This window comes from Sturnus vulgaris, chromosome 1 (assembly GCF_052056855.1).
Source record: "Sturnus vulgaris isolate bStuVul1 chromosome 1, bStuVul1.hap1, whole genome shotgun sequence".
In the NCBI taxonomy this organism is placed as follows: Eukaryota; Metazoa; Chordata; class Aves; order Passeriformes; family Sturnidae; genus Sturnus; species Sturnus vulgaris.
Genome location: NC_142243.1, coordinates 95,369,302 through 95,387,565, shown reverse-complemented (window position 1 = coordinate 95,387,565; position 18,264 = coordinate 95,369,302). Strand labels below are relative to the sequence as shown.

The 18,264-nt window shown below is 35.4% G+C and overlaps 1 protein-coding gene across 2 annotated transcripts in view; it reads right to left on the bottom strand.

Moving 5' to 3' along the window:
• Positions 1-18,264, bottom strand: part of GABBR2 (gamma-aminobutyric acid type B receptor subunit 2) — a 460,220-nt gene that overhangs the window by 222,047 nt on the left and 219,909 nt on the right. For both annotated transcript variants that reach the window (XM_014875208.2, XM_088171908.1), the window contains exons 4-7: positions 18,100-18,201; positions 12,971-13,036; positions 7,432-7,623; positions 6,093-6,329 (exon numbers count right to left, since the gene is read on the bottom strand). In XM_014875208.2, the coding sequence (XP_014730694.1) occupies positions 6,093-6,329; positions 7,432-7,623; positions 12,971-13,036; positions 18,100-18,201 (597 nt within the window). The remainder of the gene's footprint in view (positions 1-6,092; positions 6,330-7,431; positions 7,624-12,970; positions 13,037-18,099; positions 18,202-18,264) is intronic.

The following is an 18,264-nucleotide window of genomic DNA, read 5'->3' as shown; positions in this document are numbered from 1 at the left end:
CAGGTAAACGGAGATTCAAGGTTCAAGAAAACCAAAAAGCTCTGCAGAGGGTTTTGCACACAGCCAGATCCCAAGTATTTTTCTTTTTTGTGCTACACAAGAAATGCCCTAACAGGAATCAAGTTCTGAAAATACAAAAAGGCAAAGAAAGGCATTAAGTTCAGAACAGTTCACACTCACAGGGTCAGGTGTAAAAAAATCCTGAGGTTTGCCAAGAGTGGATGGGGTTGTAAGCATGTGTGTGCATACATTTTAGATTTTCCTGACATGTTTTGCTAGCTTCTTGTATTCCCTCAAATCACCCAATTATGGTTAATGGCCAACAAGAAATTTTCAAATGCTCAAAATTAAGTTAAATTTGATTGACCATTCAAAAGCATTTCTCAGTAACAGATGTGTTTACAGTGTTAAGTATTCCACTGCACAATAAATCTCTACTCCCCACCTCTTTTAGAAAATTAAATGTTCTTTTAAAGTTCTATTCTATATTAACAATAAATTGTTTGATTGAAATTTCTACCCTTCCCCAATACTTTTACTATTCACTCTACCTCAGTCGTGCCAACAAAAAAAAATTAACTGCAGGTATAAATAGCTCTTGAGGCTTAATTCAGAACCGTTCATGCAAAATTAGCTGCAGTGATCAATGCTACTAACAGAAATGTTTGTTAGACTCCCATATCAAGCATAAGCTCATCCTGCTGTAGTCCATGCTAATTTTATCTGATTCTCTGCCAAAGACCGACACATTTTTTAATTTAACCATCTTGGGCATGTTATTTTTCCAGGATGACATGAAATAAATACTTTCTCCCTGTTCCTATTCCATTGCTAACACCTCCTGTATTTCTGAGATTCCTGTACAGCACAGTGGCTACTGAAGCCTGGAAATTGAAGGCAAGCTGCTAAAATAAATCTTCAAAAATAATCAGCATCAAAATACAAAGCAAACTTCATATAAATAAGCATTTTTCCAGTTATGAAATATGACCAGATTCTTTCAAATGCAGGATGCCAGGGACAGACTTGAAAGCTATTTCATGGCTGTAGTTTCAATTGTGCAGCAGCTACTGTGATGGAATTTTATCCTACTGTGCTAGTCTCTGGCTGACATAAAAGGAAAAGAAAACACTGTATTTAATTTTCTCACTCCTCCATCACAATTCTTTTTCCATTACACAGAAATAATAGAAGGCCATAAGGATGAGAAATAAATTAACAATTTTGAAACTTGATTTATAATAACAGATAATAGCAATAAATGCAAGAAGCAGAACGGTTCAGGCATAAATCACTGAGAATAGTAACATTCATGACTTCACATCAGTGACAAAGGTGAAGTAAATAGAAAATTGAAGGAAAACATTTTTTAAAAATACTGCAATGTTTTGAATAAAAAAGGAATTTACAATTATCTCTGACTTGCAATGTATTTTTCCCACTACCTGGCTCTCCCATGGAATCAAAACAAACTTCTAATATCCTGAGAACAAATGTGGTATTTAATATGGCAGCCTTCCAGTGCCTAAAGAGAACCAAGGAAACTGCAGAGTGGCTATTTACAAGGGGATGTAGTGATGGGATAAGGGCAAATGGATTCCAACTGAAAAAGGGCAGATTTCAGTTGGAAGAAATTCTTTACTGTGAAGGTGCTGAGGAACTGGCAGAGGTTGCCCAAAGAAATCGTGGATGCCCCACCCCTGAATGTTCAAGGATAGGTTGGACGGGGCTCTGAGAGGGGCTGGAACTAAATGGCCTTTAAGATCCTTTCCAACCTAAACCATTCTATAACATCTTTCCAAGTATAAACAACATTTTTTTGCTAACAAATATAAATATTGCTGTAAGTTTAAGCTACTGTGTAGTCACCCATAGTGTCTTGTCTACAAAGAGAAAAAGAAAGGGAAAAAATTACTAAACCAAAATACATCTATTCTATAGATGGATTTTGATTCGGCATACAGTAAATGTTATTTGGTATCCCAAGAAGACAGCACTAATTCTTTACTAATTATTAAGTCTACAAGTTATATTATGGTAGCATTGCACAAAATAAAGTTTGACTTTTTTCTTTTTTTTTAAATTATCCCTTAGACAAACAGCCTTGCTTTAGCAGAATAATTCTGACTCTGTAGAAAATTCTCCTCAGCTTTCACACATACATGATGAACACATTATATGTAGAATGCTGTGGAATGGTATAGAATTGAAATGCAGATACATACATTTCCTAGACATATATTTTTTCCCATCACTTTATCACTCTGTACTGATTCAAAGCAGTATCAACAGTTCAACAGAGACCTCAATAGATCCTGCAAATCTAAATTACTTCCAGTGCCCCTACCAACTACATCAGGGAACTCCTTAGACATCTAAACTGTGCCAAAAAAAAATGCGTAAATACTTGTTTTCTTGTCTTCCATTTTCTGACACTTAAGTTATCAGAAAGAATGTGTGCTATTTGAGAAGAGGAATATATTTAGCAAGGAAACAGGACCTGACACTTTATAAATCACAAGGGTAGTGTTGCATTCAGTTTATACAAATGTCTCTATCTGGATTAAGAAAAGTGGAAAAAAAAAACCTTCAAATTCCTCCTATTTTTTTTTAATTTCTGCAACTTTCTCATTTATAACTAATCAAGTGCTCTGATAACTAAGGAAGTTAGAAAAATGCACACCATGAAAGCCAAGCTAGTCCCAAATCAAAAGCAGTCCTTGAAAGCTAGTCATTGAAGAGGGGCCATTCTAACCATGAGATGCCTTACTCAGCTGGAAAATGGCCAACACCAGTGACTCTGACTCCACAACTGGGGCATTCAGATTAACAAAACTGTAGGAAGATCCCTGCAGGTCTTTCGTTTTGCATTTCTCTGCACAAAATCTTTTTTCATCTGTAAAACAGTATCCAGTTTATCTTTTTGAAAGTGTAGCAGATAGCTGTATTACTCTTTTCTGATAAAACATCAAATTTATGTTTCCTTGCTCTATATTCAGAATACATGAGAAATTTATATGGTAATCAACATGATTATAAGTCCTACAAGTCTGGTAAGTACAAAGGCAAAATAATAGAAGGAATCAATTTCCTAAGAAAAGAAAATATCCAGAAAGAGAGCAGAACTCTCAGGAATATTTAAGGAATATTCATAATTTCCCTTCCAATAGATTGCTGACAGTGGAATTAGAATAAATAACATTTTGTACTGAGTTTCTGATACATAAAAGTAGGATTTGTCATGTCAAATCTCTGGGCAATAGCCTTATCTGTTTTCTAAATGATGTCCCCTAGAAAATTTTTTAAAAATTAAAAAATTAAAAAGAACAAAGTTGAAAGAATGATATTCCATATAATCAGGAACCAGCACACTTCATCTCAAGTCTTTTTAAAATTGTTCAAAAAATTCCACAACCCCCTTCCCACTCAATGGTGTTGTTATCTATAAATAATTTCAAAGAAAATGAAAACTGGGTAAAGGGATTTATTATTTATGACATGACAGTGTTTTTGATATCGTATTCACAGGAAGAATATAGAAAGATGTCTCTACGTAATAGATTTTCCAGTTTTAGATTCTTGTCTGCAGCTCCTTGTTTATCTTCTCTTACCTAATAAAAAACAACATTGTTTATTATACGATGAGTTTTTGAGTATTGATAAGATTTAGTCCTCCCTTTTATTTCTTCTTTTTTTTTTCTAAAACTCACTTTATATTTGGCACAGATACTCTTGAATAAAGGAATTTCCTTTTCCTGTTTAGAATAAGTTTTCAAAAATAAACTGTAAAAAATTTATATTAAAATACATATACTAGAAAGCCAAATCAAATTAGATTTAGCACTCCAAGACTTATAACTCATATTCCAGTGAAAGTTTTAAATTAGGTCACAAATGACAGCAATTTGCTAGACTGAAGAATAAAAAGTTTAAAAGTAATTCTGGTAAGAATCAATCTGTTCCTTCAATTTCTGAACACTACAATACAAAATAATTGATATTCCTCCAAAACTCTTTTTCCCCATTCTGTCTGGAAAAGCTTGAGCATTGTGTGTTGTAATTAAGCCATAAGAAAGTGTGATTGCTGTAGACTTTCTTCTCTCCATATCTCTCTCAATAAAATATTTTTGTGAATTACAGGTATAGGAAGCATGATCCTTGCAATTACCAGATTTGGGCTGTGCATTGTCATTATGATTTGGCTGACCAATGATAAAGATAAATGATAATTTATCATTATCAATGATAAATTACCAAGTACCTCAGACAGGTACTAAGTACAGTGAGTAATCATGCAGTAATTTATTTGAAAACCATTATACCTGAGACAATAAAGTCAGTAAACATAGTTGAATGTGGCTGTTGAAGCTTTGATTCATTCCCTCCCTAAAGGGATTCATTCCCTCCTTTCTGCTTGTGAGATTTTGCTGTGTCTCTGAAACTAGTAAAAAAGAGCTTTCTTTCATTCAATCTTAGATTTTTTGGGTTTGAGTTTGTTGGGGGTTTTTTTTGTTGGAAAAGAATTAAGCAATGATAACGAAATCTATCTATTTCACCATAACTGGCTGCAAAACTAAGCAGAAGGAAAAAAGATAAGAAAAAAAAAGACTAAAAAAACAAACCGAAAAGGAACTACATAGCAATATTTAATTTCAAGCCTATTGATAGATACCATACATGGAATAACACCGAACAAATATAACTGAGTCCCTGAATGGTCTGTTTGAAAAGCTTCATCCAGTCCTACTGAGGATACAATGGAATAACAAATTATTTTACTGAAACTTTCAGTCAAATTCAGTGTAAAAAGAAAGCAAAATTCATATTTTACAAGCAACTAGATACTAGCATTGTCTTGCCATATGGTTGGGATTTACTTAGAAATTCTGAATTCCTCTAAATTTTACCACGTCACAGAAAGCTTTTTCAGCAATTAACAAGGACACCAAAAAGTTGAGTCTTCGCACCTTGTTGATTTATTTCTGCAGACATTTCCTCCTTGAACCAGTTTCTGACATGTATGACAAACTTAGTTCTTCTACTTCAACATGTTTAGATGTTAATTGATATCCAAGAAAGTTTATTCTAACATGGGGACAGAATCTGACCAGCTCCCTCCAGCCTTCTCCATGCTCTTGCTGCAAGGAGATGCCCCTCTGTGAACCACTGGAATACACTTTTCTTCAAACACTGTTTTCCTTATCTAATCATATTGCAGACCAAGCACACTGCTTAACAAAGCATATTCCAGTAGGTTCCTTGTTGCAGCTATTGGAAGTTCCAAAGACCATTTTCCCTGAAATGGAGTCCGCTCATCTCTCTTGGTGAGCTCTGCAGACTGCTGAACCTATGTGCACCACTAACTTCTGACTGATGCTGCTCAGATACAATTAAGCAATTAAGAAGTTTTAAGGCCACACTCCTATCACCTGCTTTACTCTGCTAAAAAGCAGACGTGTAAACAAATTCTAAAAAAAAAACCCAAAAAATTAAGGGTTTGCAATTGTACAACTGAAATCAGAATGAGGATACTACTGTATATGACCAGTTCTTAATGCAATATGAGCATGCTTTGTATTTAACTGTGAAAAAATGTAAATTATAAATAAATTTAAATCACAAATGAAGGATGTTGCAAGAATATCTAGGATGTACAGCACTGGAATTATAGACAGTGTACTATAACCTATTACCAAATCTAAATGATGGAGAGAAATATGTATTTTCGGATCACATTCCAGCTAATCTTTAACTGCTAAAACATTTGCTTAAAAGGTCACTGCAGCTTACAAAATTTGTGATTCCCTTGAGACCACTTTGATTTGTTAATTCAGATGACATTCATGCTAAAAAATCCGATAACTGAGGAATTGTACAGTGTCATCCCTTGGCATCTGAAGACAGGTAATGAGCAAGACTGTCAAGGCAACAACATTAATTTTTAATATAAAGTGGAACTGGAAGCTCTGAAGATAGAAGAAATACACAACTGTGTTTCTTTTTCAAGCCTACTTAATATTTAATACTTGTTTCCACTACTGACACAAAGTCACAAGTCTACTGCATCCCACAATTATGTGATGAGGACTTACCGTCACTCCAAAGAACCTGGTTTCATTCATAGCATTCAGAAAAATCTTGCCGAGTTTGTGATTTGTGTAGTTAAAGTCTTCAATTTTTTGGTGCTTGTTGGTGGCATTCAGATAATTCATTGCCCGCTGCAGGGTCCTGGCAATCACCCATATTCCATCATAGGCATAACCATGAAATTTGCTGGATTGCCCATCACCACGCTTAGCATTGTATTCCTTTTCATACTGCTGTGGAGTCTGCAGAGGAGATTAAATTCAGTTTTACTTCATTTTATCTAACGTTTTGCTGAGTTGAATCTAAACCAACACCTCAAACTGCACTCTCCAATTTAGAGATGTGCATAATTAATATAGAAAAGGCCTCCAAAATAAAAATTATGAGAGAAAATAAAATTCAAGAAACATGTATTACCTGATTTAAAAACTGCTGGTGAGATTGGGAAGCAGAACTAGAAGACAGAGAGTCTGAAAGCAGTTGTACTGCCTCACTGTATAAATGACAACTTGCTTTGTTTTACTTTTGTACAAAAGGCTCCAGTTCAAAGAAAACTGTACACTGGTAAGCCATAATACTAGAACAGAGAATAAGTCTGTATCCCTGCAAATTAGTGGTCTGATTACACTTTACAGGATAACACAAATCAAATAACCTTTACCTGAGCAACTGTTTGCTCAATATGAAATTTGAGTGTCAATTTGTCTCTATTTTACAAGTTCACTATGTTCTGGATGGTGTGCTATCATGACTTTCGTGATCACTCAGCAAGGCATGAAAGGCAGATAGAAAAAAAAAGATGAAAAGCAGCAAAATCAGGCATGGATATTCATTGGTCAGAGTTTTTATGGACTTGTCCTGTGATAAAATTGTATCTGCTTTATGGAAACACCACATTTTTTTTTTTTAAAGCAAGCTTCACCTCCTGCCCCCTAGTTCTGAGAGGCACAAATCACCATTCAAATTGGCTGTTTGCAGGTTTAAATATAAGCGGTTTTTGTTTCTGTGCTCAACTATTTAACTTGAAGAAACACAGCACATGATACTAAAAACTGCAATTCAAACTTTGATGTACATTTAACTATAATGTTCATAATGGGGGAAGAGGGTAGATTTGAAGCAAGGGACTTCACTGCTTTCTTACCCTGTAGAGAATTAGATTTGATTTTCAAATATTTTAAAATTGCAAACTAGTGTAAAGTGGTAAAACTAACTGTGATGGCTGCCAGGTCACTTGGTAGAAGAACCCTTTAGCTTCACCTCCCTCCTTGGTGCTTTTACTGTGCCAACCCAGCAGTGAGAGAACTGATGGTATAACAACACAGATGGCAGAAAAATACTAACCCTTCCCGATATAGTCTTATTGGTTTTTGAACTGAGAGGTTCAAAATCCACTCCAATATAACCTTCCATGGCTGCAAGAAGATTTTTGCTGAGACACTGTGAGGAGTTAATCCAGGATTCCCACCAAAGATTTTCATACCAGCCTGGAATAATCCACTGGTATTTGCTGCCATACATTTCTTCATCATAAGCCTGAAAATAAGAAAAACAGAAAATATAATGGACATTGTAATAGAGGTATTGAACCTAAAATCAATTGCTTTTTGTTAACATTTTTTTTGATTATTAATGAATTCATGGTGTAATTGGGGTACACAAGTATTTTGAACAGTTTAGAATAATTACTTGCTAATAATGAAGACTTGGTAGACTCCTGACTTTAGAATTCAGGATATGAGAATTTACTAAACCCTGTTTTTCTTTCGGTGAAAATAATTTCTTATAAAACAGAAAAATGAAACTGTATTCTAGAACTGAGGGAGTTAAAGAGGAACACAAACAGAAGGCACAGTTTTCCACAGAAAGTTCTTCATAACACAACTATTGCATAAGTGATGGAACCACCATGCTACCACATTTAAACTAAGTTATTATCACACTTAAATTAACCTAAGGACTAGGTAAACTAGAAAACTTGGATCATAGGCACCATCAAATCACATGTGGCAAATATGTATTAGGTGACTGATAAAAGCAGACCACAGTAACATTAAATTTGCTGTTCCTTCTGAGGAGCATGAGTGAATCGAGAATTGATAAAGCAAAATATTAATGACTTTTTTTTTCCTCAGCAAGAATTGTCTTCATATGAAATTCTGTATTGTTGGAATACTGAATACAGCCCACTGCAATACTAAGATTATAGTTATCTTCTGTCAATACTTAGCAGAGATATATATAACAGGAAACAGAAATACTTTCTTAGTCAGGGACATATGCTGTTGTACCTAAAAGCTGATCTATTCTCAAGTATTCTCTTTGATTGGGAAGAGTGTGCTTGGATAAAATTAGCAAATTTTATCTCAGACGTTTCTCTCACTGTCTTGCAACTAGATATTTTTCTTTTGACATTTCAGTCAGACTCCATTTCAAAACTGCAGGTTTCATGCTTCTTTGGCTCCTAATATAAGCAATACTTGAGAGAGAAGACCTAAGATAAAAATTCTAATTTTTAGAAGTACATGGTGCAAGCTTAGAGCTTGTAACAGGAAAACTGCTATGTTTTCACAGAAAATATTACAGGAGGAAATTATAAGAATGCAAACAGGATACATTCTGAAATAGCTGTTTTGAAAAGTATCCCAAAGATCATACAAAAAGCCTATCAGAGAAGTAAAGATCAATAGCAGAATATATTAAATAGGACAGCCTCCTAAATATGTTAATACCCAAATTAAAAATGGGCTTTAAATCTGTGAAGTCTATTATAATGGTGCCAGCTCAGTTCATAACAGTATTGTGCACAAAGCAGATTTATTTGGCCCCTGGTTGCAGAAGCTTTTGTTCAGCCAAAATCAAATTTCATGCCTTTGTATACAATGCTGCTTGAAAGTCCTGTCTGAAACCTGGCGTCTTGCATCTCATATATTACTTATTCCACAATCCACATAAACAGTTTGTCTTTCTCTTGCTTGTTAATTCTGCCCTTCCAGAAACATATCTGCTTCTGTCCTGCTACCCACCTCCCCTCCAGGGCCACCTGCGAGGAAAATAGCAATTCCATCCTGCAGTATTTCCTTCTGAAAGAGTTTTCATTATTCAGTTAGGTCATTCAAGACCTTTCAGTGACTCAGGGTTTTTTATCTGACAGTTTTCCAATCATGAGGATGCAAACTGACACAGAAAAGTGCTTTCAGAGAAGGACAATCTTATATAGCTTCCCCTGCTCTATAGAGATTAAAGTATCAAATTGTGTGTTGCCAGAAAGTATTGGCTGTGAACGATTCTGAAATTAGAGCTGCTGGAAATTTTCTGTTTGCATAAGCACTTGTACTGTTTCCTGCCTAATCTGCGAATGCCCTGGGAAATGAGCTGAAGACTGAAAGTTTCAAAATGGCCAGAAATTTCATCCTAGAAACAACAGATCATTCCCAACGTGGCTGTCTGAAAGACTGGTTACATTTTCAGATCTCTGTAACAATCTAGTTTAACAAAGCAAGAGCTGTCAACTCTTGCTTTGAGATCTGGTGGAATGACAGGGCTTGAAGGGTAGTCTGGGGAAGGCAAAAGTAGGAAGAAAACCAGCTCCTCTGAGGCTGAGCACCATGACCTTGCAGGCATTTTTCTAGTGACAGCACAGCTGATAGTATTCAGACATTTCAGCACTTGGGTACCAGAAGACTTATTGCAAAATAATGCTCTTTTACCAGCATTTTCTCCCAGTTGATTCTGCTAAATGGAGGTGATTTTGATGCTGAAAAGATACAAGTACTTGAAACACGTGGATCTTTCTTGAACTGTTTGATTGCACATAGACCAATAGTTACAAGTTCCAGTTTCTAAGGGGAAGATTTTTTTGGCAGACAAGAGCAAGAAGGTGTTTCACATACTTTATACCAACAGAACAGCATAAAGTAGTCATCCATTTTCCTTAATCTTTCTCCCATGCCCTATGCAGGATGCAAAGCCCCAAGTTGCTGTCAAGCAGTCAGGAAACTCTCATGGACAATTTTTGTCCTTGTGAAACGGAATTTTAATTTTTTTTCTTTTAAAACATTTCATTCTTGTTTCAATCCATAAATAAATTCTTATTTACAACAAAGAGATTCATGTAAGAGATATTTCTTATGTGTAGTAAACAATTGTCGGCAATTTGTTGATTGTTGAAGTATTAAGTTTTGACCAAAAGGCCTTAATTTCTGTTCCAAGAAAACATCCCATTCATCCCACTGAGGTGAAAATTAATTACAAAGCTAAGATTTCCCATAGAACTAAAATTGCTACCTGTTTTTGACACTGGTGATAAATGAACAGCTAAGCTCATTTAAATCCTTGTAGGAAATACCTGCCAACATTCACTTTAGCTTGAACCAGTCCTGTCCTGTTTTTAAAGTTTGCTACTGCATTATTCTTTTAGTCTTTTTTTTTTGCTTGTTTGTTTGTTTGTTTGTTTGTTTGTTTTTGTGTGGGTGTGGCTGTGGGTGGGTATGGGTGTTGGTCTCTTCTTCCAAACAGGGAATAGGGAAAGAGGAAATGATCTTAAGTTGCAATAGAGGTGGTTTAGATTGTATATTAGGACAGACTTCTTCACTGAAAGGATTATCAGGGATCAGGGAAGAGGTTGAGGCACCGTCATAGGAGGCATTCAAAATATGTGCAGATGAGGCACTCAGGGACATGGTTAGTGATGAGCTTGGCAGTGCTGGGTCAATGGCTGGACTTGATAATCTTAAAGGTCTTTTACAACCTAAAGATCTACATGATCTAAAGATTTACATGATCTTATATAAACTCCTATGGGTGTCCTGAGGAAACCTCACAGCATATAGCTGTTGAATCCAGGCAAAAAAGTGAGGCACACTTTAAAGGTTTTGCCACCTACATAAGTGATTACCAAATAATATTTAGGATATAGCCACAATCAGAAGAAAAAAAAAAAAAAAAAAGTCTTGCACTAGTGGAAAAGCAACTTCCTTTAACAAACTCAAAGTCTTTTCCTGACTGAAGTCAGTAACTCTACAAGATAAACCCAGGAAATCACAAGTGAAACCTATCTGAAGATACACCTGGAAAAGAGGAGTTAAAAAACTTGGCATATCTAAATTATTGTACTCTTAGACATATATCTGTAGGAGTGCATGAGTCAACAATACATTTTATGAGTAATAACAAGCTTTCTGACATATTGTAGTGCATTAATATATAAATGACCTACTTTGAACTGCCCTCTCCTGCATTCAGTCTCCTGCTGAAACTCTCAAATAAATACATTTCAACAAGCTTAAATACAGGATTTTTCAGATCTCTCCAGGCTCCAGAAAAATCCACCCTATTATTTTTGACACTAATGTACTTTAGAAGCAGCCATCACTCTTTAAACCTCTCAGAGTTGTGCACATTTCCCAGGTTCACGCCAAACCATAGCCACAGAAATCTGCGGCCAGCGCTCGTGTGACAGAGACATCCTCTCCCTGGAACCCTTCAGATGACAGCAATGCAGACTGAAGGACAGCCTGCCCCTCCAAGGAATTCTAGGATTTTTTCACAAGCACATGGATTTGGAAGAGAATTTGAGAGAAATGCAAATAGAAATTAAGGGCAACTAGAAATTAGGTCAATCTCTTGCTAATGTTGGACTGGAAGATAATTCTGACCAGCATCCCTCTGCTGGGGAAATGCAGCCCAAGCCCAAGAGATCTGAGGAGGATCTGGGCTGCAGAAGTACCATTCTTTCTTCCAGGAATGAAAAAATAGGAGATTATCTCTGTCAATCCAGTTTAAATGGCTGTACAAAAAGATCTATATACAAAGACCTATCAGAGATGAGAAGAATGAAAAATAGAATAATACTTTCTATTTCCTTTTGGATGAAAACAGATTTTGTTCCTTCCAAATATACTATACAATATCCTTTCCAAATTTTGCCACCAACTGGGACAGCTGCTGAGTAAGAGCCAAAATGTATCAAGGCACATGTAGTGCTCAGATTTTGAACTTCTGCCTTTCTTTCCAAGGATAGGTAACTGTCTCACTACGTGAACACTAAAAAACACCCTTGGAAATTTAGATGCTGTCATTATTGCTTTTCCATTATATTTACTGTGTTCTTGGATTAATCTATTTAGACTAAGAATTCAATACTTAGGCCACTAAAACCTTTCTCTTTGGGATTTTTTTCAGGCTGGTACAAGTCTAGATCCACATTTTAATCCTGCTACTTTTAATGGCAATAACAGTAGATAAGTTTGCAGCACATTCACACAAACAAATGGTGAAGATAGGGAATTTTATGTTTGCTAGTCTTACTGTTATGGTTAACAAAACTATATTTTTTACCAACTAATATTTGCTTTCATGTAATACATGTAAAAGTTACAGCAGTCAGATGGGAATGACAACTGTACAATTAGTAACACTTTCAGAAGCGGAAATTTTTAGTATTGTTGAGTTAGGATGTATAGAAACTGGCTTGAATTTCTTATTCTTTAAAGGCAAAACATGCAAAATCCATACACACAGACATTTTCACCAGAACACAGCTCTTGGACAAGATTGAAATCTTGCAGTTCCCCCTCTATCATCTGCTAGAAACACAAGTATTTCCTCAGATCTGATGTGAAGTTTGATTTGGCATTTAATTTCGCTACAGGAAAGTACTAAAAAGAAGAAGCTAACCATGTAGCCTATGCCAAAATTCCACTGAAGTAAAGTACAAAGCATTTGACTGAAAGATAAATGGAACTAAGCATGTGTAACCTCTCCTTAGACTACAAACCTTCAGAGAGCTGAACTCCATGAAGAAATGTTTATGCTCAAGTTGCTTTTTATTCAAATGCAGCACATTCCTTAGTCTGACATGCAATTAAGTATATTTACTTACACAGCAGAAAACTTTCACAGCCATTTCCTCATCAAACTGGCCAAGGATTATCCGAACGTCATTACCCTGCAGATTGAATAAAATACGTGGCAGTTAAACACAGTCGCAGCTTCCAGATACCATTTTAATTGGCCATTCAGATCATGCAGGGAGTTAGCTCAGATTACAGCTGCAGACAGAATTAATACAGAATTATTTCACCTTCTTTAAGGTCAAGAACTTGAAGATCCGCAAAAGAAAAAAAATCAAAAACTGAGGTGTAGAAAATGATTAGGCAATAGCACTAATGAGAGTAAAAGTGATACTACAGCCAAATATTAGTATTCAATAACACTAAAATATCAAATATTCTTTTGCTTCCTTGCAATATTTCTTCTACAGTTTTGCATATTAGAACCAGTTGAAGACACAAACTTATCACTCTCTGCATGAAATAAAACTGTAAAATTAAGAAATGAGATTTGTGAGATCAAATGCCTTGATACTATGCCTGCTTGTATAATTTTTAAAGGTTTTACTAAAACAACATCTTCTCTATAGTCACTATAATGCATGGTCAACTCCTTCTATACTCCCTCCCACCTCCACACATTAAAAAAAAATCATCGCAGTTTAAGAAGCTATGACTGAAGTCCAAAGATAATTTTACTCTCATTCTTAGAAACATTGAGTCTTCCTAAATTCAGGAGCATATGCAGGAAAACATTTCTTCAGGAACAGGACTAACCTCTTCCTAACATAAAATATTACTTCTAATATCCACAAAACACACTTTTATGACTTCACATTACCTTTTCTTTCACACAAAGGCAGAGTTCTCTGCAAAAGCTTGAGCAAATCAAATTTTTCATTTCTTTCATATAAGACCTGTTTAGAATTACTAATAGCTCTTTCCCTCTCCAAGGAAAAAACAAACATATGATTTGGTATGATTTTCAGTGGCAAAAACCATTTAAGTTTTAATTAAATCAATTTGTCAAAGATAGAAATCTAGCTCAGATGATTTCACTGTTTATTTCCTGTTCAGCAGAAAATGTTATGATGGACAGTGCAGTAAGATATTAGAATGCCTCTTTAATTAAATGCATGACAATAGTATCACTCTTAGCATGGTTTAAATGAGAAATAATGTAATGTGCTTTGCTCATTCTGAACCTGTGCATTTTCAGTAAGCCTGCTTCTCTTCATTTTTATATTTAGCCAGACTGAAAAAGTAATGTAAATCTTTTTCAAGTGGATTATATTCTTTATAAACAAATCTAACAAGGTTACATGAATCTAAACAAACAAATTACACAAATTACAGCAATAGTATTACAGTTTTTGTAAGGAAAATAAATAGATTTAGGAATTATGCACAACAAAACTCACCTCATCTACTATTTCTTTTTTTCACATTAAAAAAAAAAATGGTTATTCTTGGAACCTCAGCTCTGAGTCACTTGACTGCTCTGAACATAAAAATGCAGACTTAATATTTTAAAAAAGAGTAGCAGAGTTTGATTAATAAATAAATGGCACAGCACCTAATAATTAAAATTAAATTCCATTTTATAACATGATGAGAAGCAATTAAACAAACAAATAAACAAAATACGTAAACTGTGTGGCTTCATAAATAATAATCCCAGAGTACACATGCAGCAATGCTGCCCACTGGCTGTGTGACAACATTCAGACTGAAGTCATAGTGTCTGTGGTGTGTGGTTTCACGCCTTAAGACATTGCTTCCACCTGATTATCACATAATTTAGTACGCACTTATGTAACCAAGGAATTGTGTGTCAGAACACTTGCAATTTAGGAGCTAATTTAGGAAAGTCTATACAACAGCTCTTCTCGTTCATGCATAACAGTCTTCCTCTGTACAGTGCCACTCCTCAGCCAGCCTCTTCCTCCTGAGCTCCACTTTCTGCATCCCCTTCCACATTTTCCCAAATTTGCTCTTGAAGCAATCCATTCAAGATTGCAAGTAAGCCTAGATTCATTGGATGCCAGGCTTGGGTCTGCTGGCTCCATCCCACATAAGAGACACTGAAGCTTCAAATTCATGCAACTGCACATAGCTCAAGTCCTTTGCAGAGGTTTTATCCATATCAGAGCTGGGTTCATGTCAGTGCTCGTGGGTCAAAATCCACATTACAGACTCATGCAAAGAGATGCATCAGATGCTTGCTGGGCATAACTTTTTTACCCATTCATTCATGCCATTAGCCAGCATGATTTCCTTGCAAGGATATACTACTCCTTTACACAAACCCTTGCAGAATGATGCAAATTAACACAGTGGAACTTCCTCATAGAGATCAAAGAAATCACCCACTGGATCCCAGCAAGTGTCAAGTCTCTTTTTCAGAGAGCTGTAAATTGCTTGCATGGAGCTAAAACATACTTGACAGAAAAGGTTTTAATTCATGGAACTAGGCAGGTGATCTACAAGATGATTAAAAACATCCCGGGGGAAGGCAACTCCCAAAGCTGCACTTACATAAAAAGACCAATGTTTAGACTGTTTGCCAGATGGTGAGCTGTCATATTTACTCTTCCCAGAGATTACAGTAGCAATATCAGCATTTAAGCTTTGCCCCTCAGTAAGAAATACATATGTTCCCATATGGACTGAAGTTCAAACAAGAAAATGAAGAATAGTTACATTTCATTTACCCACAGTTGTGGCAAACCCTGCATAAAAACATGTTTTATAAATTAAGACTATAGTACCGCTTCAAAAATAATTACTCTTTTTCTGCCTTCTTTCTTTCACATAGGTGAGGATATTTTTTGGCTACTAAATATAAAATGTCTTTGGAAGCACCAGGAGCTGAGTAATATAAACCCTGAAGAGAGGGAGGATCAGAACATGTAAGATGCTCAACTGAGGGAGGAAGAACTTGTCTTCTTCACTGCCATTTCTAACAGCCTCAGACACGAGACACTCTTTAGCCTTTTCAGAGTTTTTGAGTGATGCATATTATGCTGGAATAGGCAGCTAGTTTTTTTTTTCAGCCTTCGGAGCTTCTCTTCTTTGATCAGATTTTAATCTGTCTCATTTCTAATGAATAACACCACAATGTTGTATTATACAGCTTTCCAGAGAAGGATTGCTACAATATCTCATCTGCCAGGAAAAGTCAATGTCTTGGCAGGCTCTTTATGAGACACCTAAATTGAATAGCTCAGATACTCTGTCTTATTCTCCACCATGTATCTGACAGTCAAGAGGTTATCAATAAATCTACAAAAACCTGGGTAACTTTGACAGCAGAGGTAGCCACATGTTCTGCCTTCTAAATGCTTGGATGTCCACTTGAAGAACTATAGATAAGCCTCTGACCTTAGCTATGGAATTGCTGACAGTGAAGGTGAACTGGAGGACATCAACTCCCACCATCATAACATGATGGTAATTCTTTTGTCCTACATGCAAGATACGAAAAAGCTGGAAGCAGAAGTGTTATTGCTCTTAAAATTTGTCTGTGAATCCTTAGAATTTTCAAGCATTTACATGGATGTACAAATGTATCCTTTTCTCTGAACACAAAACTGAGTTTTCTTTAAAACCTTAAGCTTAAATTTACCTTTCAACTGTGCAGTCAATGCAGTCGAAACTAAGGTGTTACTGAGAAATATAAAATATATTTCTGCAAATCATAACATATTTTTCTGTTTTCCATTCTATAATCATCAATTTCATTAATTTAAATGTGTTTGTGAAAATAAAAGTTATTTCAGGTAAGCAGATATAAGTTTACCTATATGAGGTTTACATGTTGAAAAAAAGAATTATCATTTTTTAGAATTGCTTAGCTAAATTCTGTGTCTAACCTGTACCTAACAGCAACTAACCTTATACTTCTGTCAAAAAAAGCAATTTTCTGGATAATTGCTTATTTATTTTTAAAATTTGTTTTGAAAAAGAAATCAAGAGATAACAAATATACTGTTAGTTCAGTCTTCTAGTATTCCCTGCAAAGCAGCCCAGCATGTTGATGCAGAGGAAAGCTAGAATCACATTGCTTCTTCTGAATTCCAGGCTAAAGATCCATGCTTAATATGCATTTTTTTCTTGTTATTACACCAATGCTAGTCGAAAATATAGACTTTACTGCAACATCTACTGGAATCTCTTCAACCTAGACAGGTTTCCACACAGGAAATGCAAACTGGCTTAAACTGGACAGACACAAATGGCTTTCCACTAATGTAATCTTTACCTAATAATGCTTTGAACTTTCATTCAGGCTTCCATCTCTAGATTGTGGAAATAATAAAGCATACTTAGTTTACCATGCTCCAGAATGTTTTCAGCCTCAGTAGTGGCCTAGTCTTACACAGGTCAATGTTCTTGCTTTATTTTTATTTTTAAACATAATTTAGGGTTTTTTTGTAATTTGTTTTACACATATTTAAGCATTTGCAGGATTGTGGCTTTGATTGTGTGTTATATGTACTTGATGCCAGAAACAAGTTGGTCTTTGCCATTTAAAAGTGTTTTCTCCTGCTGTTCAATCATTTTTTCATGTTCCTGTGCAGTTTAAGAATCATATCTCCTGTGTCTAGTTTATTGCTGGTTGTGCTGCATGGTAATGCTAAAATATAGTTTTAATTTTATGAGGTGGCAGAAGTCTAATAAATCAGTATAATAAGAGAAGAATGGGAAATTATTCTGCTAACAAATTTGTTTTTCTTTCTTTTTTCCTTATGATTCATTTGAAATCATGCAGATGATGTTAGCAAATAATTCAATTTAAAATGTGTAATGGAGCTAATGGAAAGAGGCTCAATATCCTTTATACATGATAATTTACCTTAAAAAGGTTCTGGTTCCAAACCTCAAGAGTTTTCACATGTATATCACTATGATTGGGGCTTTAAGTGCAAACATTAAGCCAGCAACAACTTCCTTTATTTAGTATCACCATTGGGAACTATTAAAAATATTTACTATACACATAGACCTACATTAACTTAAGAAGGACTAGACCCTCAAAATGCCATTTTTCTATATCATTGTGCAATGGAATGTAGTAATACATCATTCTAACACAAATTTTGTTTCCTTAATCCTCTTCACAGAAAAAAAAAATAAAATTATCACTTTCTCTTTTTCATCAAACAGCAACACATACCTTAAGCTTCTTTACACTTGTGCAGGGATCATTGGAGAAACTCTCAGTATCTGAAATCTCGATGTCTTCACCATAAAGGACGCCAGTCAGATCATTCCTCACCTGTCACAAGATGAGAAAAAGGCAAACTAGTGAACCAAGAGCCAGTGAGAAGGAAGCAGATGG